The sequence below is a fragment of the Dermacentor andersoni genome, chromosome 6 (assembly GCF_023375885.2).
Source record: "Dermacentor andersoni chromosome 6, qqDerAnde1_hic_scaffold, whole genome shotgun sequence".
Lineage (NCBI taxonomy): Eukaryota > Metazoa > Arthropoda > Arachnida > Ixodida > Ixodidae > Dermacentor > Dermacentor andersoni.
Window position 1 is genome coordinate 85874234 of NC_092819.1, and position 27663 is coordinate 85901896.

Here is a 27663-nt window from a genome sequence, read left to right on the forward strand (position 1 = left end):
GTGCATTGGCAGAGGCATAGGCCAAATCGATGGCCGTTTCCTCTTCTTCAGGTTGAGTGGTGAGTATTGGCCTTTGAGCATTTGTTGGTCTCAATTATGAGCACGCTAAGCCTCGTCCTTCCTCAAGCGTAACTCAAACGACTGTTCACGTGTGCAGAGACTCGTAAGACTAGCCGGTGCTTGTCGCTTTATAGAGTCCCTTTATAAAGTATACCTCAGAAACACGTTAATTTAATGCAAAGGTGAGCCGACCCGTCTTCTTCTTCATTGTTTATGACACAAGGTACCTCCTCAGGTAATTTTCTGAGCACAATTGTTCGCCTTTCGCCTTTCGCCCACGCAGATGCATCGTGCAGTAATGTGCATCGCGTACGTCCAAGAATAGTTTCCGCATCCTGTATGTATTTCGTTTTAAGCACGCCTGACTTCACCCCAAAACTATAGCAGTTATCATGGATGTGTTATGTTTTTGCAGCGGCTTTTAATTCTGTGTAGAAAGTAACTGAAGCTCTCATTAGGGAAGCAGAAATTTGCACTTTTTTTGCTAGGAACTTTGACGCGTGGGTCAAGTTTTGGCCTGGCGTGCCTCTATATTCGAGTATCTAGTTTATGTGCTTATTAGGAGCCAAGAGCTGGACATGCACGAAGGCAGCCAATTGAGAGAGAAAAAGGGAGAGGAAGCAAAGATGGGAAAGGCGGACAAGTCAACCACACGAGATTTCTGTTTGCTAAATTATAGGGGGTAAGGGAAAAAAGAAACAGAGCACAGCTGGAATCCTCAGCTCGTACAGCCGTTTGCATCCCGGCAGGCTCTGCAGCAGATGACGTCCACATCGGAGACTTATTTGAAGGCAGGCGTATCGCACTAATATACTCAACTATTCGCTCATGCACTCAAATGTTTAGAAGCATGTCTAACTAACACGTGCCGGAGAAAAAGGAGATAAGTGTTGATAAAGACGTCGCACACATACATCGAGGGACGCAGATGAAGCGGGAAGACGGGGACATAACGCTTGTTTTTATTTCCCGTCGCAAATTGTGCGCAGCCATCATGTTGTCCGGCAGCGTGAAACTCGCACCGGAAGATAGGCACAAAAGAAAGAAAGAGGTGAAGACAGCCGCGGCGCGCGGCAACACGGACGGCGGACGCGCTCAGTAGACGAGCACGCGGAGCCTGTCGTGGCCGATGTTTCGCAGCGCGGGTTGGCACAACTCGCTGATCATTCGAGGCGGCCCGCAGATGAGGATGATGCTGTACGAGGAGGGCGGCGGGAGGTACTCCTCCATGATGCTCTGCGTTAGCGGGCCCGCCACGTAATCCTCGTGCGTCTTCTTCAGCACGTTGCGAACGGGCATCTCGGTCAGCACGTTGCAGAGCCTGCGCGGGCGTGCGACAGGACCCGTATATTGTAACGATCGATTATGTGCCACGCAGTGGATTCGCTCTGCGTCCTGTGCTCGGACACCACCGCTATTTCCCGAATCGGCAACTTGGTGCCAGCAATGGCGATTAATGAAAATTTAGGAAGTACCAACTACGGTCGATATCCAGCAGTGCGTTTCGAAAACTTTCGGAAGTAGTTATTTGTGGCACTATGCCGCTCTGCGTGTTATAGGTGGCGTTACCTTTACCACCGTGCCTTATCCCTATAAGCGGGAGACAAACGATACTTTGAGCGCCACTTCCTTAAAGGTCACTTCTAAACCTCCAGTAGCTTTACGTGCAGCGTCTGCATCGGTAATCGGAGGCGCAGCGTCTCAAAACGCCAGCTGTCACGAGGGAGGAATGCCGAAACGCTCCCCCTTACGTACCCCGGTCCCAACGTGCCGGACCCCATGTGGTACTTACTGCTGTGCTCGGTGTAGGCTGCATTAAACTGTACTACCTCAGGGATGGGCCCACGAAAATAGTTATACAGTCGCAAAAAATAGTGGGTAGTTTCCGACGAAAGCTGCACATATCGCAAAGACCATTGCAGAGCAAAGAACATAAAGTCCAATGGATGCTTACAATAGTGTGCACACCTACAAATGCACTGATTATGCGTACATCAGAACTGATAGTTGGCCGAGTTGGTACGAATTCATAGTGAAATATGTGGCAACATGTACATAGGACAAACCGGTTCGGTGCATAAACACCCGTCTAAAAGAACATGAACGTTCTCTCGGTAAAGAAAACTATTCGCACTTGTCGAACCACTGAAATCTGTCATTGTGATCCGGTATTTTTTGACACTGACATTTTGTTTTCAGATAAAAACAAACTAATACGTGAAATTACAGAAGCGTTTCATATAAAAAAGTATGCTGAAAAATGTATAAGCCAACCCTCAGTTGCAATCACTGACAATGAATTTGTTTTAAATTCTGGTTGAACCTTTTTAATCAGTTTTTTTTTTTCTGTTTATACTGACGACTCTTGTTGCACATGCTCAGTGCTGATAGCTGCGCTATTTATGTTCTGTATCTTTCTCAAGATAAACAGTTGTGATTATAAGCGCTCGTGTGTCCCCCTTCATTGTGTCCTTGTCGTTTGTGCGCGCTAAATATTTGACTATGAATGCGTACATCTTTTGATTGATTGGAGATTCCGTTGCGGGGGGCTCCAGATACATTTCGATCACTTGAGGCGCTTACGGACATCTAATTACAGTACTGACTTTGTTTGATCCTTCAACAGCCGGCGCAGCCGGGAGACGAAACCAAGACCTCATGGTTGGCAGCACAATGCCGCATATACGCTGACCCACCTTGATGCTCGCTTAGTGCGCTTGTGTGTTCGCGTGCTCGCGGGCGCGCACGCGGGCTGCCCCGCGTCAGTTGTTTTCGTCTCACATCCATGCAAGAAACTTCGTTTTTGAGTCACTTGGGCCTGTGTGCCGCGGGCGAGATAAATCGACGGGTTGCGCTCTTTCTCAGACAGCTCAGGTCGTTAGACAGCTCAGCGGGAAAATCTAAGACTGATCTCTGTCTCTCTCTTACCTAATCAAGCTTGTTCCTCCTCCTCCTCCTCCTCCTCCTCCTCCTCCTCTTCCCTAGACTGAATGTAGATTTAACGCCCGAATACGCGATCTGCTAGTTGGGTCGGCCTCATAAAAGGTAGGCAGACAATAGCGAGGAATATTTCATCAGCAAAATGTTAAGGAAGAATTGAATAGCTAGTAGAGCAATGTGAAAAAAAGAAAAGCTATGAAAAAGCAACAGCTCCGTGCAGAAATTTGACAATGCTAAGAGAATTTTGAAATATTTGAGATAAATGTAACTTGAAAGTTTAACATAAAGTACAATATCCTGAAGGTACTCAGCGCTTTCGAGGCCCGTAAATGTCGCTGGCCTTTTTCAAGAAAATGGAGCAATAGACGTGCACCCGGTGAGTACCGATGGCGAAATTAAATTTCTCAGTCTCGCTCCGAAGAACGAACTAGACTGTCAAGTTGATGCAGAAGTACGGCAACAACTATTTGACTGCACCCTTTCTCCTCTGTGTCCGCCTGGTAATCATGCTAAGCTGATCACTTGCAGTCGGGTTCACTAAAAAACGAGGCCATCAAAATCTTCTAGTTGCACTCAAAAACACCCCGTGTACTCTTCTCGATCTGCTGGCCCTTTTTCTTGCGGCTGCGCCGCAGTAATCTGCGTCATCTAGCTTTGTCGCTCAGCAGGCGTTCTTCCTCCTTACGGACTTTGTGTAGGTTGGCTCGGCATCTGACCGTGCTACATCGTTGATCTCGTAATGCGCCTATATTGTGCAACTAACAGACAGGAAAAAAATAGTTCCGTCGCCCTTGTGTGATGCGCCGTTTCGTGGTCATGGGTAATAGCGTGGTAAAAGGCGCATTACAAGATAAACGAACACCCAAATTTTCTCTAAAGTCATAGTACGTCGTATCGCAAGGTGAACGTGCTGCATATTCACCTTGGAAAGTGGCATTGCTGCAAAGGGATTGTCTGAAACATTCTCGTTTGGTTTGTAAACTTGCGTCAAGCGCTTTGTCCTCGACCTGGAGGGGATTTTCAAAACCATAATAATAATAATAATAATATTTGGGGTTTTACGTGCCAAAACCACTTTCTGATTATGAGGCACGCCGTAGCGGAGGACTCCGGAAATTTTGACCACCTGGGGTTCTTTAACGTGCACCTAAATCTAAGCACACGGGTGTTTTCGCATTTGGCCCCCATCGAAATGCGGCCGCCGTGGCCGGGATTCGATCCCGCGACCTCGTGCTCAGCAGCCCAACATCATAGCCACTGAGCAACCACGGCGGGTCTTTCAAAACCATGTGCGAACGTTTAAACGAAGTCGAAGAGTTGAGATTCGAAAGTGCTGCTCGCATTGTTCAAGTTAAGGGAATCAAGAGTCTGCAGAATCTGGAACTTTTCTTCTCAACATAGGCAACAAATCTAGCTACCACTTAAAGTGAATATGCTAATGGGACGCGCGCAGTCAGAGTTTCATTGTACCCGTTTTACAAGTGATGTACGCATCCTTCGGTGGAATTCGAACCACGCACGTCCCGCCTATGAGCCAGTATTCCTTAGGCGAAGCCTACCGACTCTTTGGAGCTAGTAGGGTGAACCGCGCAGCTCACAGGCGTTACCCACTTGTTGACTCGGGTACTTCTGGTCACATGACAGACGCACCTGAATGTCCTCCGCTGGTGCTTGGCATAATCCTTGAGCTCCTGGTGCATAATGATGTCCTTCTCGGAGTGGTTCACGTTAATCATAAAGATGCGCGTGACGTCATTTGGGTCGGCGAACTTGTGGCGCAGCAGCTGCAGCATGGGCGTCACGCCCGAGCCAGCGGCCACCAAGCCGATATGCGAGGCGAGGCACAGCATGCTACCGTTCTCCATTATGAACCGGCCGCCACCAACATACTCGAACTCACCCTTCGGACCCTGGACCTGTGCGCGTGGGCAAGCGTCAATGCAGAGCACAGGCAAGAAACTCGTCGTGCCGCGATTGTTGTCGTCGTCATAATAATAATAATAATAATAATAATAATAATAATAATAATAATAATAATAATAATAATAATAATAATAATAGTAATAATAAGAAGAAGAAGAAGCAAAAGAACAACAAGAAGAAGAATCGTCATCGGCATCATATTCATGCCCACTGCTGAATGAAGGCTTCTCCTAGCGATCTCTAATTATTCCTGTTTTGCACCAGCTGACTCCCATCAATTTCGCAATTTCTTCACGCCGTCTAATTTTCTGCCCCTTTCTCTTGGCAACCATTCTGAGGCTGCAGTTGGGAACAATAACTGCAACAACAATAACGACGACGATGACAACAATAGCAGCAGCAGCAGCAGTAGTAGTAGTCGTAGTAGTAGTAGTAGTAATAATAATAATCATCATAATAATAATAATAATAAACCAGAATTTCCACTTTATATTATATTTAGTAAAAGCACGTCACATTTGTTGCTGTAGCCAGTGACAGGTTAACAATGAAAATGCAGAAGCTCCTACCGACCGAAAAACCTATATACATGGTGTTCCAAATAACCTTAGCAAGAATCTAAAAATATACAAATGCCACGTAGCTGGACAGAACCAAAATAATGTTGTTTGCCGTAGCTTGGAGGTCCTCCAACTATTTTTTTCGTTACGCCTCATCCGATAATTAGCCCTAATTAATCAATGAACTTCTCAAATATTATAATAAGATGAAAAGTATCAATGAGCAAAGTGTAGAGTGACACGAAAAACTCCCGACACAGCTTTTGTGTACCTCAATACGTGCTACATAAAAGTGTTTTCTCAGCTTGAAAGAAGCCCGCCAATACACGCAAAGTGCCTCGAGTGGCCGGTCTCGCGGCAATTTCGCGTGCATCTGCGGGCGTCTTTTACGCAAGGAAAAATGACCTCGTGCTTAGAAGCGCAGCACCAAAGCCACTAAGCCGCTACGGCGGGTTGATGACTGGTTTAGTAAAATGTATCAACGTATGCACATTCCAGAGTAATTGATGGTGCAAGCGTACATTTGACAACGTACAACACTACTCGTCCCACGCGCACTCTGATTTGAAGAGGCTCTTTCGCTACAGAATCGGCGACAGCACTCAAGAAAATTGGGAAACAGTAAGCGCTTTGGAAGTTAGCGCTAGTGCCTGTAGTTTCGTGTTTCAAATTAGCTCTAAAAAACCGCGCTAAACATCTAGGAACTAAGCGTCTAAGTGTGGCGAGTGCTGTCTTCATAACAGTGGTGATCCGGTGAGAAGCGATCCCGGGCAAAAAAATCGAAACAATCTAAGGGTGACAATGTAGGATATGGGGACGAAAAAGAAAACAGATGGATTTCGTAGCCCGAGTTTCGTGTACAATGTGTCCCGGATAATACGTTCCCGAAGTAGGGCATGGTAAAAATTGACTTTTACTTAGCTCCTCCGAATCACCACGACCAAAGCGCTGTTCTGGCACGCCCCCTCAAGCACATTTGCAAGGCTTTCCAAGCGACCGTGAGTTGCCAAGCGGTGAGCGCGCATACCTGTATGGGGTCGCCGGGCATCAGGCTATCAAGAGTCTGCGACATGATCCCGCCATCCGGGACAGAGGAGGAGGTTGCTTGCCGGTACACCTTGACGATGATGTCGAAGCTGCCACGCTGGTCGCGCGGGCTGACCGGCGTGTACGGGCGCACCAGCAGACGCTCCCCTAGGCGCGTCCACAGGTACACGTGTTGGCCGACGGCACAGCCAAGCACCTGTTCGCGCGCAGAGAAACAACAAACAGCGCGGTCTTTTTGTAACTACCCTGTTTACTCAATTCTAACGCGCACTGTTTTCCGAAAGAAATCGCTGGAGCATCGCCTGCGCGTCGTAGATGAGTGCAGGCCACATCTGGAGTGCAAATCAACACTGCACCCCCCCTCCCCACCACCCGACCCCCACTCCCCAATTTCGAATACCACCTTTCAATATCGAAGGAGATGTTTTCCCGTATAGCAGCGTTTTTCCGTTTTCTTTAATGTTTTTTTTTAATGACTATGGCAGATAGCAATATTCTAACCCTTGATATAAATTACTCGATGAGGCGGTCATTACTTCCACGAGACATCAAAATTCTTAATCTAATATGTAACATAATTACGCTCATTAGCTTTTAACTTCATTATCTTATGGCCCATATTCTAACCTACGAATTGTAGCCGGTGAGTTCGCAAGGCGTATCCACTTGGAATGAATTCTCAGGACTGCACCATGCAGGTTTAAGATATTAATTTCTAGTGTTCGAAAAGATGAATTAATGTTCCAGTTAGTTCTGTGCTTGACTTCATAAAACAGCGTTTTCTTTAGAAAGGCTGTTTCGAATACAATGAAAGTAACCTAGCGAAAAACGCTACGTTAATTTCACTGCTTGTAACGTGCAACCAACCTCATGCAATGTTTAGGTTTCGCCACAGTGTCGCAACTTTAATCTCACGCAATCTTGTTTATTTGCTTGCTTGCTTGTTTGTTTGCTTGCTTGTTTGTTCACTACACCACTCAGAAGCTGTGCCGAAAAAAACTCCAAATCATGTGAATGCACAATGTGAGACGTCTCCGCAGCGATGTCCTGAGGACGAAGACGATAAATGATGCTTGTCAGTGAAAGATAAGTGATGACAGGTGCATGCACAGACACGTACTACACATATCTAACAATAGTTAAGGCTACAGCGGCGCATACCCTGTCTGGGTTATTAGCCAAGAATGAGTACGCACCCAGTGGCGCATACCGCATGGGTAAATCAAACAAAATAAAGTAAATCAAAGATACTTTCGAAGATATTGCCCTTGTGTCATGAAGAGGTCAGTAAATTGAGTGCACACTTCTACGCTATTGTTCATACTTGGCAAAGTGTGCACTTTGTGTGTATTCGTGCGCTTTTTTCATGCTCTGAAAAACATTTTTATGTAGTACGTATTGAGCAACGGAAAGCTGTATCGCGAGTTTCTCATGTGGCTCTATGATGGTGTCGTTTGCGCTTTTCGTGTAATTATAATAATTGAGAAGATGTATAATTCATTAGACTGATTATCTAATTCGGCGGAATGCAAGAACTAATCTGAGTATCTTCGAGCGACTGCAAACAACATTACCTTGGTTCTGTCCAGCTACGTAGCATTTGCAGATTTTTGAAGTTTGGCTCAAGGTAAGTGAAACTCTGTAAAAACGTGAATTTGTTTCTTGCAGAACGTTCGCACATAAGACTATGTTTGAAAAGGTGGTCTTTAGTGGTACTCGTTCTTGTTTGTTTGTTTTCTGCGGTTAATTCTGGAGGCCACAAGCTGCTTTGGGAAACATGCTTTGGGAAACTTGAAAGCGAGAGTAATTTGAAAATTTAGTTCCGTAAGACAAACAAGTGTGCAACGTTCAGCACGCACGTAATTTTCCCCTGAGCAGGCCACATTATTTGACTCACTGATGAGACTTAACACCCTAAAGCTACACACGGGCTCTGACCTCACTGAAGGTTCAGAATATTTTTGGCCACTTGGGATTCTTCCACGAGTAACTAAATATAAGTACTCGGGTAAGCTTCAACTCTGTTCCCGTTATTTAAACGGCTTCAGCTGTCGAGAGTTACATCACGAACGCGTGCTGAGAATCAAAACACCGTAGCAGCTGGGTCACCAAGGTAGCTTTTCGTATGCTTTTTTTTATTGCGATAGACAATCATATGGACGCTCCAGGCGCATTTCTGCCGTCGCCGTCGCCGTGTTGTTCTGTACAAAGTCCGAGGGCGATAACATCGTCGTCGCGCGCCGTATGCTTTATGTGCGAATAAAAGCGTGCGAGGGTGGGCCAACGATCGCGGCTGAATCTTGCCCGCGCAAGGGAGGTGGGAAGGGAGGGGAGCGCGCCGTCTTCCGTCGTGCGCAAGGCGAGGGGGAGAGAAGGGAGGGGGTTTCTACTCCGGTAACAGCTGCGTATGGCGCAGCCGCGCGTGGTAGCGTGGGCCCTAACTTGAAATCGATCGGTGATGGGGGTTGTGCGCCGAGTGCCGATAGCTTCGTGTGCACTGTGTTTTCGCCGCTTAGTTGGCGTTGAAGCGAGAGGGAGCAGAAAGGTCAATTCGCTCGCTGCTGCTGCCGCGCTTCCTTGCTCCAGCGTTTTGACTGCGAGATTCCGCGGTAATCGAGTGAGATATCTTGATGTGAGGTTGTGCGCGCGTGACACCATGCTTTGTTAATTTAGTTTGCGAATGTTTACAAGTCTACACGGCGGATAAAACTAATATCGTTACTTTGTATAGATGTCTACTAATTTGCTATCGCAATCGATTCTTCGCCCTTCGGGGGAAACTTCGACTTCTTCGAGCAGCCAATTCGCAGCTAGCGTTAAGTTGCCACTGTCCTTTTACACTTTAACCTGTAAATTAGGGTGCAATAGGCCGACAGTTTACTCCAGGGCAGGCCGCTCTGTGTGATTCGCTGATGAGGCATAATGTGGAAGCAGCACCTGGGCCACTTGAATATACGCCATAGCAGATGATTCATAATAATTTTAGCCACCTGCATGGGAAATATTTTTGGTACCCTCAACAGTGCCGGTTTGTCCCATATCTAAAACCCTTAAACTTGAGGGGCAACATGACATCGTTGATGAGATGATTGACGTGATGATTTTCCTTTCTGACGTATTTTTGTGACCAGTAAATATGACACGGCAACTCCACAATGTGGTAAACTGACTGCAAGAAAGCTATATTAACTTTCATTGCCATCACTGTCAGAATCATGTCTCGGATGTTTCGGTGAGCAACGGGTGGTCAGAATTGACACGCATGTAGCCTTCAACTGTAGGCACTGGTCCCAGGCGTCGTAGAAAATAGAATAGCGTCTATTCTGGGCGGTATATAATAACAGTCACATGGCCACAGAGGCAGGGTAACGCTACACAGGCGGGCAGTAAGCTAATTAAGGTGCGTCTGTCTCTTTTGGAAACTACAGGCAACTGCACAATGATATTCTGTGCTTTGCAAAATGACCATTTCTATGTACGAAAATTCCTTATTTGCGACGCCTTTAACCCGCATGATTATAAGAAAAATGAAAATTTCTCTGCATACACGTACTCACACATACATGATTTATATACATAGATATCGATATATGATAAAGGTATCTTTGGAATCGAGATTATTGGAAAGTCATGGTCAAGAATATTACGCGGCTTATTTACGGTTTCGGTACTGACGTGTCAAATCACAGTTGACGTGTTGAACCCAGCAGTGCAATCTGCTTTTTAAGAGCAAGGACTATAAAAACTTGAAATTGACCGACTCCAAGTTGGAGATAATGCAGATGCAATGTGTGCCGTTGACGGGATGGCTTGTCCAATGGCGTAATTTTACCGTTTACTCATGCAATTCTAATATTCCTTGCAGTATCCTGTAGATACCATTTTTCCCTTTCGTCCAAAGTGACGACCGTACTTCCCAGAAAAAAAAGGAAATATTGCCTGCACGGAACATGACTGCAACTGTCCACGTGTGTCCCAAGATCTACAAAGACATGCTGGCACGCAACGTCACGAGCACTCCTATAGGTGGCGCTAGCGATTTGCCGACGCGTAGTTCTTAAACACAACTTCTCTCATTGCAAGTGTAGTGTGAGCTCACCTTCGTGTACAGCAAAAAAAAAAAAAAAAAGAAATAATTACAGCCTAAAGGGCAAGGGTGTTAGCCAAAAATGTTTGCATACGTTGACGTGGACCTAAATACAAGCTAATCCTATGCGGGTCGCAGCTATCGGGTATACAATGAAAACTCATACACAGATTTCCGCGACCTTTTTTTGGGTGGAGAGCTCGAAAAGGTAAGAGAAAGAAGAGCTCGAGATACTGCAGCATGGTGGAAACGTTCGATAAAGAACCTTAGAAAGGCATGTTCCACTTCCTTAGAAACGATTTGAATGTTACAAATTTGCTATCCTTTCGGGCTTCGATTCTTTGGCACAGCGACAGGAAGGTTTGCGAAGCTATTCAGAATTTCTTTTGTTGGGTCAATGAGATTTAGACTGTAAAACCAGACCTAAATGTGTCCATTCTTTCCAGGGAAATTGGTTTCGATTATATAGTCGTATTTCTCTGTTTCATTCAATTCTTCATTTTCATAAAGTGGTGATCTATAATCTATCTCTTGATTCTTATCTACCTTATTTTTCAAGTCTTGTTCGAATTAGTTTACGTTTCTTCTTCATTACCTTACGTTTTAGCTATCCGGGTTCTCGGTCCGTTCCCCGAGAGTGGAAATGTTCCACGATAAATCGTAGGCTCTGCATCTACAAAACTCGCCTGGTTCTCGCTGGGCAGCTCGAAGCGTAGAAGCCGCGTGTTGTGCGTCACCTGCACCCGTTCCTTGAGGCGCACGGTGTAGTCGTGGTTGACGTCCAGGAGCAGCGGTACGGCGGCCGCCTTCGCCAAGCAATCGCTGCGGCGAGCGTAGAGAATCAGGAGACCGGCGCCTGCCGCAAAAAGCAGGAGGGCCTGGTGATGAAGCAGGAACAACTGCTCAGGCAACGAGAACATCGTGAACCAGCCTCGAAACGCGGGGTAGACGCCGACGCCCTCCGAACGAAATGGTTAGCGCGCGGAGGTGGCGCGAGGCGGAGCTTGTTTGCCTGACTAGCTGCTGCTGATGATGACGTATCGGTTGCTTCATCGTTCTTTAGTGACCTGATGATGGTAGCACACAATGCTCAATTTATGCTCCATAATAATTTCGAATAATCCACCTATTTCTTGGCCAATCCCCCAACGTGGGTAGGAGCCACACGCATCGCAGGCTACAACAACAACAACAACAACACAATGGGACACACCCACAACGGGGAATTGCCGTGTTCTGCGCTCCAGTGGGCATTGATGGCTTGAGGTAGATGTAGATGTAGAGCCACCTATATACCCGCCGTGGTTGCTCAGTGGCTATGGTGTTGGGCTGCTGAGCACGAGGTCGCGGCATCGAATCCCGGCCACTTCTACGTGCTGGCAGAATTCCCGTGCATGTACGGTGTTCGGGCGTTCTACGTCATCATGCCGTACTTCTGGTTTGTCCAGCTGGAGAGTCAGGTCCGTGTAAACAGCGCGATTGATATCACCACGCTCAGCAGAAGCTGCCTGGAGAACTTCGCGTCAAACTCAGGCTGCCACTCACTGGTCCCGATTGTAACGAGAACTATCGGGCAGCCGTACCCGCTCACTACGACGTGTGCGGCTGCCCTGCCTGTACCACGCCATGTCAGGCGCCCCACAGAAGCACCGCTTTCGCCAGTGCTACCGCTGCCTCATACATCATCTAAGGTGCATCCTTGCCTACTTCAACTTCAACCTCCTCTGCTGCTTTTCGCGCGCTTCACAACTTGGTTGAGCTTCGCTCAAAGCCCACCGACACCACCACGACCTAGGAAGGTATTTTGCTGCAATGCCAAGTGGACCTACCATCGCATGATACAAAGGTGCAGTTCCAGGGTAAAGGCTGTACCGTCTACCACCGAGGGCGTTCAACCCTACGCTGCACCACGGCGCCTACAAGCCAGCGAGAGCGACGCAGTTGAAGCAGCGATCTCCATCCTTTCCCTATCCCTGCCCGTCTTATCCTTCGGCTGACTTGCCGTCAAGCTCCTCCGCCGTCTGCACTGACAAATCCGAGATTGGCGGCTACAAACACTCTTCACGCGACACAGACAAGGCAGCTGAACTAATACCACTGTCTTGAGACCAGAGTACCGATGGCCTCTCGCATCTGTCATTCATGCTGTCCTTTGTGTCGTACCCGCACGCGAGCCAGTGAAGCCGCAAGTATCAGCTACGGCTGCTCCGCCTTACATCGGCTTTTGCCCTTCCGGGCCAGTGCCACAATCGAACGTCGTCCGACGATGCCTGTGCCATTTCAGAGAGATTATAAATCCCCTCAACGAATGCACATGCGATCCAAATGCTTCGCTTAAGACTCGTCCAGCACCATTTTTTTTCTGGTGGACTGCCCTTATGAGCCGACTGTTACGCAAAATGTATCCACATAACGTATAGTAGGAGGATATCTGTGCTAGAACGTCTGGCCTACAAAACATCATTTACTCGGTGGCTTTCCAGTTTTCTTTCTTCTAAACAGTTCTAAGCAGTTCTTTTGGTGAACGTTTTCACGCGCCATCGTTTCTGGAATGATAATGACTTCGAGATTGCTGATTATGCCTGCTCACCTGATGCTGGTTGCTCTGATGACAATGAACCTCGATACCCTGTGCCAAAGTACTAGCGTAAATGCAGACAACCCGAGATCACACACTCACGAAGAACGAACTCACGGTCACGCAGTTAAACACTAGGCTCCTAATGGGTCACGACCAATATCTGCTCGAAACGACCGTGGAAGCAGCACAACTCAAACCGCCGCCACCAAAAGCCAGAATCACCAACCGGGATAATTTCCACAAAGTCTGAGATAGAAAGGCCCCGATCGACATCGAGGACCTCAGTGACTGCACCTGCGAGCTTGAAAAGTATGTACAAAACCATACCGCAGTCACGGAAGCACTGAATGGGCAACACACGACTTAGCCCAAGTTAAAGCACTTGTTGGAGGCGCATCTAGGACTGCAAAATCACGGGAAGCCGCAGAAACACAGCCACAAACTCGGGAAACGCGTAGTCGAACCAGAGAAGCAAATTGAAATATACGCCGCGGAGCTGGAAAGACAGCAATGGGGACAGTGATCGGGTAAATGGTTAACTAGGCAACCGGAGAACTTGGTTCTTACTGAGACATTATCCTTGAGCGCACGCAATCCAAGTCAAATTCATTGAGATCGCGCATCAACAAGAGAGTACTGCGGAGCATCTCATAAAGAACACCAAAGACAGATACGTCAATTGGCATCCGACGCCCAATCTATACGCATGGTATGAAGATGAGAAAAACCTGGACTTAGACCAGTAATTTAGTATGGCAGAGACGCCATGCCCTCAGGCAACTCAAAACCACGTCAGCAGCTGGCTCCAATGTCGTCACTGGCAGAACCCTTCGAAATCTCGACCTTACGTTGGTTATCGCCCTTACTAACCTAATAAATACTTACCCGCAGGAAGGGAATATTCCGCAAGGATGGAGACCCACCAGAATCGTATTCATCCCAAAACCAGGCAAATGGGTGAAGATTGATAATCTCTGACCGATGTTCCTTAGGTCGTGTCTACGTAAGCTCATGGAGCAGGTTTCAGCAGACTTCAGGCGTACGCGGACGGCAACCTTCTCCCAAACTAAAGATAGGCTTCACAGCACGTCTCTCTACGCAGTTACATCATGCTCCTCATTAGCGAAAAAATCACCCGGCGTAGGTGCTGTGTCAGGGCAATCCTAGGCTTGAATCTGAATAAAGCGTCCAACAATGTCACGCATGAGAGTGTAGCCACCAACCTTTCCCAGATCAATCCGGGCCCCAGCACATAAAACTACGTGCGATCTTTTTCGATGGAAAGAACGGTCGATATTGCGGCCGGCGGCACGAACTCAGATCCCATCAGCATGAGGGACTGCGAAACCCCACAGGGTTCGGTGCTTTCATGCTTATTCTTCAACTTGGCCCTTATTAACCTGCCGGCTAAACTATGAACTGTACCTAATCTCAGGTTCATGTTATATGCGCATGGCATCGCCCTATGGACTACCAAAGAGTGAGATAGCCACATAGAAGAGACCCTGAAAAGAGCAGTCATCACCACACGACCCCTAGTAGAAAACTTGACTCTTACTAGCTCACAGCCTAAATCCGAGCTACTAGTCAAGCGTGACATCCCAAGAAGCAAAAAAGCAGCAGGCTATCCCATCCCGGATCTCAACATCCTGATACAAGAAAAACTTGTCAAAAGAACAATCACTCTGCGAATCATTTGCATTTATGTGCAAGAAAACCGCAGTAATCACACCACCACAGAAAAATTAAGACACGCCACCACACAAACTATCAGGCTCATCAGGAGAAAATCCAGCAAGAAAACAGGGATAAAGAAGAGGGACCTGTGCAAACTAGTTCAAGACTTTGTAATCAGTAGAATCACATATGCGCTCTTATACCTTGCATTAACGCAGAGGGAAACATAAGCGATTCACGGACTAATCAGGCCACGAGCAGAAAACAGTGCTAAACGACAGGACGAAGAGAGGGACACAGACGACAGCGCTGACTAACAACCAAGTGCCTTTATTCTTTCAGTAAGCATATATATACTCTACCACTATCGCGAAGCACAACAAAGCAACAGAAATTCAGCATGCGCAGGGGCAATAAATTGCAATCAGTAAGATAAGAAGGCTGTCTCCTTCGGAAGGAGAGGAAGGAAGGGGAGGCTTACACTTTCTGCGCGGCTATTATGGATGTGAAGGGCTTCAGAAATAAGACGTCTGCGTTCACTGCGGTATTTTGACAGGTAGGTCGCGTCTTTAAAAGACGGCTTGCAGCCGCATTCATTGCAATGCAGTGACAATTGACTATTTCTAGATGGTTTTCGGACCTTGTTTGAGTGTTCACACATGCGGTCATTGATGCACCGCCCCATTTGACCGATATAGAAACGTTTGCATGAAAGAGAAATCTTATAAACCACACAGTCACAACAGTCAACAACAAATCTCTGCCTGTGCTGCTTTTTATAACTTTCTTTGTTCTCGGTCACCTGATTGACTTGATGGCACAGACTACTTAACTTATTTCGCACAATGAACAGCAACCTAATGCCTGCCATGCTGACAACTTTTTTGAGATTATGATCAACCTGGTGCACACATAGAATGACCGCAACCATTTGCCATGAGTGATTGTCAGATTGAGCGGCTGCCGATCGCTTTCTTTTAGGCCTGTTGCATGGCTTTCAGCGATGCTCGTTAAAAGCGGAACGGGAAGCATGCGAGCTTCAGCCTATTTACTTGGCATTCGAAGCTTGCGTCTACTTGGTGGTCACAAGGTCATTTAGCGCTGTTTTTTTTTTTCGTAATCATGAACTAACCAGCCCAAATGCGTACTGTTCTGATCAGGCAAGCTTAAGAAGCAGCCATCGCGCTCCCATTCAACACGCCCACCGAGAAACTATTACAGCTAGGAATACACACCTTGGACGAGCCCGTTGAGGCCCACCTGAGTACACTAGAGCTCAGACCAACCCGCACGACAGAAGGCAGAGAAATACTAGAGGCTTTAGGCAAAACCGTTGAAAGCTTAGTGGAGGACTTGCAGAAACTCCCGTCAATGACCAGAAACACCATGATCATCATACTTCTACCAAAAACATCCATCCTTTCTACCACGGAGGTAGGGACATAGCTAAAGCCGAGGCGATAGCAAAGACATACAAGGGAAGTCAGGAAGTCGCGTATGGTGATGCGGCGGCATACCCCGGCAATGTCAATGCCTTCGTGATAGCAGTCTCCACAGAAAACGGAGAACCAATGTCGAAGCTACACTGAGAGTGAAACACTCCGACATTGCGGAGGAAGTGATCATAGCACTAGCTTTAACTAACCCCAAAATTGGAACCATTATAAGTGACTCCAAAACTGTCATTAATAATTACTTGAGAGGAGGAATCTCAAGAATCAATCTCAAAATCCTTCAAAACTACCATGAAAACCGGGAGCGGGGGGGGGGGGGGGGCGACGTGGAACAAATCTGGGAACCGGCTCACTCTGTCAACACTGGGAACAAGGCAACTCACAATATTTCAACTCACAACTCACAATTTCATCTTAGTTTGTATTACCTGGGAAACTCGGTACAAGTTCTCCCTATGTAAACTTTGTACTTTACGTACCTGATCACGAGGAGTGAATAAAAGTACTGACAGATTGCTTCAAGCCGAACCTATCGATGGAAGTGCGTTACCCAGTCGTGCATCGTACGGGCAACCGTCACGGATAGCGTTCAGGCGCATTATAGAATAGATTTTCACCCCTGTAACAATCTGTTGGCGTTTGTGGCATAATGAGCACTTGTAACGACGACTTAAAAATTTTATCTGCAATTTCCAAATATAAAACGCATAATGTACGCCTTGATAGGAGTGGAGATCGCGCGTGCCGACGCAGCTGTGAAGGCGCTCTCTGTCAGCAACCATCCCAGAGCAGTGGCGCTGCAGCGGGCGCAGAGAGAACTAGGCCCGAGACGCCGTTCAGGCGCGAAGGAGAGGGCCGCACCCTGAGCTTTTCCATCGAGGGACCGTGGGAGAGGCCTTCGTCATGCAGTGGACATAAAATAGGCTGATGATGATGATATCAACAGGCTGTAAAAGAAAATAGAGGCGGAACAACTACCTGGAAACAGGTTACAGGGGCATGTCACTGTGCTTGTATTGCTATTGCTTGTTCAAGTGGCTTACAGATATCAACAATGATTGTGCTGCGGAGTAAACTGAGCCGACGGTGTGTTTTGTTATCCGTTGGCTGCATTCATTGTCCTTTAGGTACATGTAAAGCTTGACGACGGCTGCAATATGACTACTTCTGTTTTAGTTTTGACATGATGTGTTTTGGTTTCGACACTTTCGCCTCAGCTGCTGCTACTTCGCCATACGGCCCGTCAAGCTCGACAGTGGTCACCCGAATGAGTATTTTGGACCTAACTAATCGAATGATGTATAAGTGTTCCCTTATTCGCTATTATTTGCCAGAACCAGATAACGAAAATAAACAATGCAACCACATGAATGTGCTTTGGCGTGCAAGCTACTAAGAGCGGCGGTCAATTTCGCAGTGGCTACTGCTATATCACCATAGGTCCTGTCAAGTTCAACTCCGTCGCTGTCTGAATGAGACGTTTGGGCCCCATATAGTTATGCAACGTCAATAATTTTATTTGCATTGGGATTTCCCGGTATTTAAGGGTGACAAGGCACTTCAAGAAGCGCTTTTATTTTTAAACAATTTTAATGAAATTTGAAAGTTAATGTATCTTTACCAAATTATTTCAGAAATACAATTATTTTTTCCTATGGATGGACGGATGCAAAACTTTAATGAAGGTCCTGAGGTACGCAACTCGGCGCGCTGCGGGCCGCTCCCACGTTGGGACAGTCAGGCCATGCCCGACCGCCGCATCGTGGGCCCTCTGGACAGCCCATAGTTGCGCCCCGGCATCGGGGCTCTTGATAGCGGAGAGCCACTTCTCCTCACTGATTTGTTCTGTGCCTCGTGACGAGGGGCAACGCCAGAGCATATGGTCTAGCCTAGCGAAGTCATTGCAGTGCCTGCAAGAACTAGTGGCATAAGTGTCGGGATAAAGCTTGTGGAATAAAGCCGGGCTGGGATACGAGCCCCTTTGCAATAATCTGAGGGTCAATGTCTGCGCTCTATTTAACTTCTTGTGAGGAAGGGGAAACTCTCTTCTGCCAAGATAAAAGTGCTGTGTAATTTCATTGTATGTTGTCGGTTGATCTCTGTTCTCTCCCACTGCGGGCCGCCGGTGGAGTTCTCCATGGTCGCGGAAGCGAGACCTCGTGCCTTGGAGTAGGCCAGCTCGTTGAGGTTTGTTGGTTTTTTCAAGTGCTTGTTAAATAGCAACTGATTCATTTGAAGCTCGGAAAACGAGTGGTAAATGTTCCGTGCGCATGTAAACTAGCGCAAAAGCCATGCAGCGCTGCTCTTTTCTACTTTTGTCCCTTGCAATGAAGCTAAAAAAGTTAACTGACGGGGTCTAACGTCTCATAACCACTTTGTGATTGTGAGGGACGCCGTAGTGGAGCGCTGCGGATCAATTTTGGCCCCTTGGGTATCTTTACGGTGCACTATAGAACTCAAGCACCACGGGCGTTTTGTCATTTCGCCTCTAGCGAAATGCGGCCGCTGCACCCGGGATTCGAAGCCGCGATCTCGCGCTCAGCTCGCAACGAAGCTATATCCTATATAGTTTTCTTTTATTTTACATTACAAGCGAACATATCAAATCCCAATATGCAGACCGGTACGCCTGACAGAACACCATTGGATTGCGACTGCACTTTGCAATAAACATACGCCCGCGGCCTTCAAACACTGTAGTCGTGGAGGCAATCGGCTGCCGCGTTTCGGTTATCTGGGCGCGGCCTCCATCCTCCTTAAGTTGTTCCCGACTTGTAATTGTAACTGTACTGACACCGGCGAAGAACGTTTAACTTAACAGCATCGCTGGTGAATTTACGCAATAATTTACATATTCTTTTTTTGCTAGAATAATTGGATAACTGTAAGGTTGGTCAAATGTTGTTTTTTTGAGCTGTCTTATATTTCATTTGACATCGATAACCTTTTTCTTAGTCTGCTCAATGTAGTCATATATATATATATATATAGTGTTTTGAACGGCTTTCTGTGTCATTAAAATTTGCGTACTTTTTCTTACTTTTGCTTAAAAGCGCGCACTGAATTGCTGTTGAGTGGCATCAAGGCGAATTGGGTTTTTCTACATAGCACAAAGTATCCAGCGCTTTTCTCTCTAGAACGTGGCCAAGCGACCAGACTTGGAAACACCTTCAGAGACGCAAAGCGTCATGCGCGCGCTTCCACAATTTATGTATACCGGTCTGAGTTACCATGAGTTATCAGTTACCATCTGAGTTACCCTTTACCGTCTGTGCTCTTGTACACTTCGACTGTTCAGGAGTACTGGCGTGAGCTTCCCTCTTTTCTTCTACCTCTGTGTGAGCAACAAACTGTATGCTGAACTGAACTAAATTTTATTTCCAAAGATGATGAAGTTCTGAGGAGAACTGTCGCCTAAATGTTGTTACAAACAGTTCAACGAGGCGAAAAATCTCTAGAGAGCATGGCTAAAAGACTTTCTATTAAGTAACAGACATAAGAAATGCAAGTTCCGTCATCCTTTTTAGCAATATATATATGGAAGCGCATCGCACACTAATCAGCAGTTTTCATTCGCCTATAACGAAGAAGGTAAAAGGCATACGTTTCAATTACTACCGTAGAAGAAAGACTTGCGAGAACAACTAAAACAATCACGTAAAGATATGCACGACTGAGATTTTCCGAAATTCAGTGCTGTATATAACAGTGCCAGGCATGCGTTAAATCAAAGTAAAATTTTTTATGTGATCATACACTATCGTTACATACAGTCACATGTATGCAAAAAGCACGCGAAGCTCCATCGGCGACAATTAAAGACTAATTATTGGTTCTATATGTGTGGAAGGTTGTGCTGTAATGACAACGATTTATCGTTTTCAAGAAATTTCAGAACATCACTATTTCCTGCATTTGTCGCAGTCCGTTTCTATGCTAAAGGCACTTACGTTCCTACAAAGTCTCTCAAAGCACGAGATGGACCGCTCTCATGACTGATCTCCCTGAATTTCCTACTCTTGCAACACCCTCTGTCTTTCTCTGCGTGCATAATAAAGCCCTGAAAACAATTCCTGTTGGTGTAGTCACTGTGCTTTTATGTTGTTTCCTATCGAAGTACCTTCTCGTTTCAAACCACTTTCGCAAATTTCCACTGTCTCAATTGGAGTAAAAGCGTTATCGCAACAGCAATTATAGGTATTCTCCAGGTGACCTTCCACTATCGCCGTTGGCGTCGCCGTGAGGTTCAATATAAATTCTAAATGCGATAGAATCTTACCGCGCGCCGTAGGCTGTAGGCGTGAGGCAAAGCGTGCGAGAGTGAGTCGAGAAGGATGTTGACTTGACGCATTCACTGCTGTGCGCGCAAGGACGCAAGGAGGGGGGCAAGTGTGAATGCTTCTATTCTAGCCCGATCATGACTACGCGCAGTGCGGCCGAGCGCACCCATGCGCCCTATCTGGCAGGTAATCTGCGGCGGGTGCAAAAGCCTCGGCGAGCCTAGATGACTGATGCCTTCGTGTGCCCTGTGTTCTCACGTGTCTAGCGTTGCAGTTCAAGTAATCTGAAGCTTCGGAGTCGCGTTGAAGCGTGAGGCAGCACGAGGCTCGTAGCTGCTGCCGCGTTTAATCGCACCAGCGTTGCGACAACAAGCGTATGCGGTCATCGAGTGAGATCAGTTTATGTTTGCCGGTGCGCGCGTGTCACCGCACTGGTTAATTTAATTAGTAAGCAAATATTTACTGCAATTTGTGCGGCCGATAAGACTACAAGATAAGACTAGCAAAGTATTAAACTAACGTAAGAAGGATCTTCTTACGTTAGTTTAATACTTTGCTATCTCTATCGATGCTTTTCCTTCCGGGAGGAACTAAATTTTTCATCTCTTCTTCAGTCTATAAAAGAGATTAATTTGTCAGAGTTCTTCGTTAAACATATAGGACACCTACTCTGCGGTGACTTCACTGATTCTTTATATCTTCTGTACAGCATGGATATAACCAGGGCACAACAAAGAAAGCAAAAGTGCAAACAGCTCTCGTATTAGCTTTGGTATCTTGATCTTGTACAAACATCAAGAACAAAGGCCCGGACTCACAAAACTCTCTTACATAACCGCCATCCGGGATAAGCTATCGCCACTGCAGTCGTTGTTCTTATTACGTCGGTAGCGATCACAACCGCTAAGCGAACGAGTACCGCGAAGGTGAGGAGGTGCAATTATGGAGTAGTAGCTTTCTGAATAAAATCCGAACACACCTAAGCACTTCCTATAAGTTGTGAATGGGAAAGCATTTATATGCAATTGAATGCTGCTAAGGTCTTCTTCGAGTTAACTCCTCGCGGGCAAACGAGCGCGCTGAGATACTTGGTGCGTCTTGATTTGTCCTTTGACGCTTTCGTATCAGAAGGCCAAGTTTTTGCAAGGCAGAGCATTATACAATATCTTAGCACGCTGGGACACTCAGTGCTGTACCGTATACAATGAGAGGCCTGCTCGTTCCCCTAAAAGCTTTCAAGATATTGCGCTTGTACAGCTGCTCTTACCTTAATTTCTCAACAATATCGCGTATCATGACCCGGATCATTACATCTAACACTAGACACTGTAACGTGACTGATTTATCAAGAAACAATACTATTTTTCTTCGTCGGTGCCACTTGATCTTCACATAGACCCTCCCTCCCACCTCCACTCCCCAGAGATTAATGAAAACCAATCTCGGACGCCATGCTTTGCCGTACTACAAACGTCAGAAGCGACAAGGTACCGTCTTGGTCAACAAGTTTTGGCAGTCACTTCAAGTTACATGTTTTCGGTAAACACCGCCAATAAGCTCGACCATCTAATGCTACCTTTAACTGTACTTGAAGAATACATATGTTTCGCAATCTATTTATGCTCAGCAACTGTATAAATTTTGATTCAGACAAGTTCCACTTGAGGAGGCATGCTTATCATTCATACGAATGCGCTGCTATATAGCGATAATGTTTTTGTCTATTCTACAAATGACATATTCTATAAAAAATTTTTTATTTCTAGGCTTTCGGACGGTTCTTTTTATTACTTTTTCCTGTGTCACAGCGTCGATCTTGCACTTCTGCAACTGTGTACATATACCAGATGTCTTTAATTCTTTTTCTCTCTCTCTCTCACTAACAGATCACAGTTGATATAGTCACGGTATTAGGGAAACTTCACCGCACCGTGCCGATCAATTGATGCACGCCATGAGACGTTTCACGTGAGCGCTATACACCACTGATCATATAACACTCATGAGACAAAACAAAAAAGAAAGAAAAACTTCACAGTTTACGGCCATCAAGTACTCTCTCGCTCTCTCGGCTGCCAATGTTCAGCTCTGGCCACAGGTAGGCAATTACGGTGTCACAGGTTTCTCGCTGGAACTTCTCGCTCATCCGCCTCACTTGTTCGCTGGAGAAATAGTTCCTCCAGTCGCCGACGACTCCGTTGCGCACGTAGTCTATCTTGTCTGCCGAACTTCCGGTTCCGTCACCACCGGCAGAGCCGCAACCGTTGCGAACGGTTTCGTGTACATGGCGAAGACCTCTGTACTCTTCTCCTCGGAACGGGAACTCCGCTTCGTAAAAGTCGTAGATCATCTTGTTAGTGTACTTCTTCATCTCCTCGAAACTGCTGTACCTGAGCACGTCCTTGAGAACCCTGCCGTCGTCGGCCAGCAGGCTCTCCTCGTACTCGGGCCCGAGAAACTTCGCGACCTTCAGCACGGCTGCCTCGGGGTCCTTCCTCATGTCTTCGTAGACGAGAAAGAGCACGTTGGGATCATCGATGCGACGGCACCAGCCTTTGTAGAAGTCGAAGTAGTCCCTGCTGTCCACGGTACCAGCCACGAAGTTCTCGAAGGAGTCGTCGAACTCCCCGTCGTACTCGTACGACGATATCATGCGCCAAAAGTAATGCAACGACACCACCGTGTCGAAAGGGTTCCTGATCCCGACTATGTAGCGTGCCTCCGGCGAGTACCCCGTTTGATGCAGTGGCAGGTGACACTTGATGGCGCCGGGTCTCGTCGTCCAACGGACGCACTCCGCGCCGCAGGCCTCGAAGTACGGGGACGCGCCGTAGAGCTCGGCCGCGTTGACCGGAGGCACGCCGCCGTTTTGGGTGAGGTACACGATGTGCTGCAACCACGTGGTGCCGCATTTCATGTAGGTGACAATGAACAGGTCGCCCTCTCTGTGCGCGTAGTCCATGGCCGACTCGATGCACTCGCGAAGAAAAGCTGGTGCGAACGGAGTGCCCCTGACGAGCTGCAGGATTGGCTTTTTAATTGTGGTTTTCCGGTCGCCTGTTTGGGTGGAAAGGAGGAAAAAAAGAAACACGACGATTACATTGATCGCCAAGGTATAATTCAAAATCTTAAAAAAATAAATAAAACGTGCTGTGTGTTAACCTAAGAACAGGAGGGATCGATAGGGCCAGAAGTTTGCGGGGTGCGAGTGGTGAGATGGGGAAGCGCGAGCGGTTGATTGCCCTTTGTTTTTTCGGAATGATTGTCCACGCGAACACTTGTGTGATGCAGAGCATGTTAAGGACCAAGAAATGTTGACGCCCTCCCTCCTTCTGTTTTCGTGTTTACTCCCTCGTTGCAGTCGCATGAAGTTCGGCGTGTCCTATACCTCCAGGTAGTATACATAAGCATTTTTTTGCATACTGGCCATCGGCATGTTTACACCTGCCTACTATGAAGCATAAGGTGTGCACCCCAGACGCATCAGCGTTAATTCGACGAGTGCGCTTAAGGATTTGTCTTTTGAAACCTCATGACATGCGTCCGATTGATTGACCGATTCATTCAGTCATTGATGAAGATGCGCACAATGAACGCACAATTTCGAGTATTTGTACGTTAAATGCGTTCTCCGCAGAACTAGGTAGTAGGTACTCTTATTACTCAAGCTAATACAACTGAAAAATATTGCCATCGGTCATGATTCACTAAAGCATTTCTCTTGGTGGATTTTTTGTGTCACCAGTGCGCTTAATCATGACGTTGCATATATATATATATATATATATATATATATATATATATATATATATATATATATGATTCTGATGAAGGCCGGACCCCGGCCGAAACGTCAATAAACCGCTTCATACGCGCGTCTGCTTCACTGTGATTATTTACCCGGACCCAGAAGTGCATTTTTTCTGGTATATATATATATATATGCAGTTTTTCTGTATGACAATTTCACCGAAAAGATGAAGTTATTTTCGAGCCGCTGTCTTGAAAAGGTAACTTGTTTTCTCAACATCGTAACTTGCGCCTGCAATTAAAACAGCGCGATACGCTCACGACCAAGCGGACTGAAACACACAGCGCACATGCAGTGCATGAATGCGCTCGTATACGGACGGGTACAAAAATGACTAAATCAATTACCTAACGCGCACAAAGAATACTTGTGAGGTGCGAATCGATTACTACGTTGTGATGCGCGGAGCAACGGGATAAAACGGACAACATCAATCCCATTTATAGCGTTGCAGAGGCCGCTTTCTGTAGCGGGTTTTTTTCCATTTTCATTCTTTGTTGCTCTTTCCTCTTCCTTTCTTTCTTTTTTCTTTTTGCTCGCACAAAGGCATGCGTCCGATACTGTTGGGATTGTCTGCTTGGCAGAACGAATGCAATGAAGAGAACAGAAACAAAAATGAAATTCAGGGGCTTCCGTGGCAAAAATACGCTTTGATTACTAGGCACGCCATAGTGAGGGACTCCGGGGTAATTTCGACCGCGTCGGTTTCTTTCACGCGTGCTCAAAGCTAACTTCACGAGCGTTCTTGCATTTCGGCCCTGTCTAGATGCGGTTGCCATGGCCGGGATCGAACCCACCACCACGAGCTCAGCAGTGCGATGCCATACCCACTGAGATATACCACGAAAATAATATAGCTGTAGAAAATAAATGCTGACAAAGTAGTGCCGCAGAGCTTACGAACCCTACATATATTCTGTATGTATGCGAGACGTCGTAACGCAGTGCTCCAGAAAGACTAATGTTAATTACACTGGGTTCTTTAGGGCCGTACTCTGTCTATGTAGACAAGGGTGTTTCCTGGATCTCCTTCCCTCTGTAAAACGCTTGGGGTGGCAGGCAGTCGACCCCGTGACCAAACGGGAGTTACGCTTTTAGGTATGGGGCTTAGGTATGGGTTTTAGGTATGGGTTTTAGGTGTGGGTTTAGGTATATCATGGCGGACTGCTTAGTACTGCGAGAAACGCTGCCCATATGTCAGTGCTCTTAAAGCAAAGCCCTGGAGGTTCTGAGCGGCCCTGGACGTCACAAAGTACGCACTTAAGAAATCGCATAGCGTATGAGACTGCGTGGCAAAATTTGGTGAAAAAGCCCGCCACCATTAGACACCGCCTGTGACTGCAACATTATCACGTCATAGCGTATGCCTTCATTGAAATGATAGAAAATTAGTTGACGAGGATGGCGCTGCCATCATGATTAGTGCCTGCGAAATAGCCTTTCACTGAAGAAGCAGTACTGATTGAGTGCGACATAACGTAAATAAATACTTGGGGAAAATGTACAAAAGTCGCAGCGCATAAAAAACGGAATGACAATGCATGTAGCCAATTACGTCTGTTATTTTTTCTCTGTACAGGGCGTCGCCACACCCCTCTGTCTGTGTACAAACGCCAAGCTCCGGTACAGATATCTAGCTGGGGTTAAAGATAGCTGGCTGGTGTTTGGGAACATTATAGATGGGTGATCTGAAATTCGTGAGCAAATTCTGGCCAGTACTAACCACTAGAAAAAAAAAAGAGAAAGAAAGGGATTCTTCTGGATCCTGTCGCTGAAACTGCTTGGCAGAGACGCTTATTCTGTGTCGACATTCTTGACATTGGATGCTACCTACTATAGACGGCTTTTCTTTCTCTTAGGCGTTGTTTTGTTCCAACAGATTTAGCGACAAAATCGTGATGCGGCGGAGACCACTTATCACCATGCAACGCAGATTCGTAACGACCGACTTCACGGTCGTGGAAGGAAAGTTCGGACAACAACGAACGGTAGGGCGTCAAGTCTCAAGGCGTCCACCCTGTTCTCCACAATAACGGCGCTGCAGCGTAGGCTCGAGTGTTTTCTGCACTGCTATTGTTCCTCCTCCACTGCTTCTTGCGTAACATTAAGAAAAAAGCTTGCGCGGACCGTCTGAACATACGCACAAGAACGGACACTTTCAGCTCTCACCTTGCCTCGTCTTCCTGTCGTCTGCTCCTTCGGTGTGCGGCATGTTTGTCGGTGCCGAATCCGCCGCTTGACGATGAACGGAATACAAAAAACAAGAGCAAGAAAAAACAAGCCGTATTTGCAAGTCTCCTTCGTCTAAATTGAGCAGTTAAACGTTGACAAACCAAGTACCTATTTATAATTCGTTCAGGGCAGGAATGGGTACTGCGTGCTTGTGCGCGTTGGTCGCAGCAACGAACAACCGATGAGACTCGGAGAGTGAAAAATAAAAGTGAGGTGAAAAAGAAAAAAAAAAAAACCGGATTCGCTTCCGCGTGTATTGCCCTGGCGATGTATTGCCCTCCGTCGCGAAAGTCTGGCAGCGTGTGTTATCGAGGCCGGTAGAGAGGAGCGCCCGTGTGCCGCAGTCGTGACGTCAGCAAACGAGCAGGCGGCACGAGGCTGAAGTTGGCGTAGCTGTCGCGTCGGAGCTGTAGAATGCCACAGAACCGCTCGCACGTTGAAGAGAGAAGGCCGTTCGCAAAGACAGATGCCTTGAAGCACCACTCCTTTTGGTGCGCGCAGGTGCATTATTGATTGATCGCCCACAGTCTTCGTTTAGAGCGAAGTTGTTAGCCTCTACAGTTGGTCACGATTTTTCGTGGTCTCGTTCTTGCTCGCCGAAAAGAAGTACCGCCACCTAGTGGCCGCGTCCGCTCTGACGGACCCCAAACGGCAGCTGGAAAAGGGCTTTGTCTTTGAGTTCCCGCGTAACAAAATTATGTTTTCTCGAATGCGGTATACCAATTACAAGCCAAAGATATATCATGTCTGCAGTTTGTGTGTAATTTGTACTGTAATTTTCTGACGCGATTTACTATAGAAATTAACTTAGTACGCCAATGCACTTGCGCTTGGCGGAGGGCCAAGAATAATGAGGATATCTGCTGCACTTCCGCACACGTGCGTGCGCTCGTGACGTACGTGTGCGCACAATGTATCTGTCCTTGATTCGTGAGCACTCTGCCCGTTGCATCTCTCGCACATTGTGCGCTGCGACCCTAATTGACATTATGGCAAACACTGTTTCCGCAT

The 27663-nt window shown here is 46.8% G+C and overlaps 1 protein-coding gene across 1 annotated transcript; it reads right to left on the reverse strand.

The window, feature by feature from the left end:
* Positions 1-1000: 1000 nt before the first annotated feature.
* LOC126522993 (uncharacterized) lies at positions 1001-27344 on the reverse strand. Its single transcript, XM_055066448.2, has 6 exons — positions 26590-27344; positions 22646-23666; positions 11304-11439; positions 6511-6726; positions 4651-4916; positions 1001-1381 (listed from the first exon to the last, which is right to left on the reverse strand). The coding sequence occupies exons 1-6, from the start codon at positions 26630-26632 to the stop codon at positions 1156-1158; spliced, it is 1908 nt and encodes a 635-aa protein (XP_054922423.2). The 5' UTR covers positions 26633-27344; the 3' UTR covers positions 1001-1155.
* Between the last annotated feature and the right edge of the window lie 319 nt (positions 27345-27663).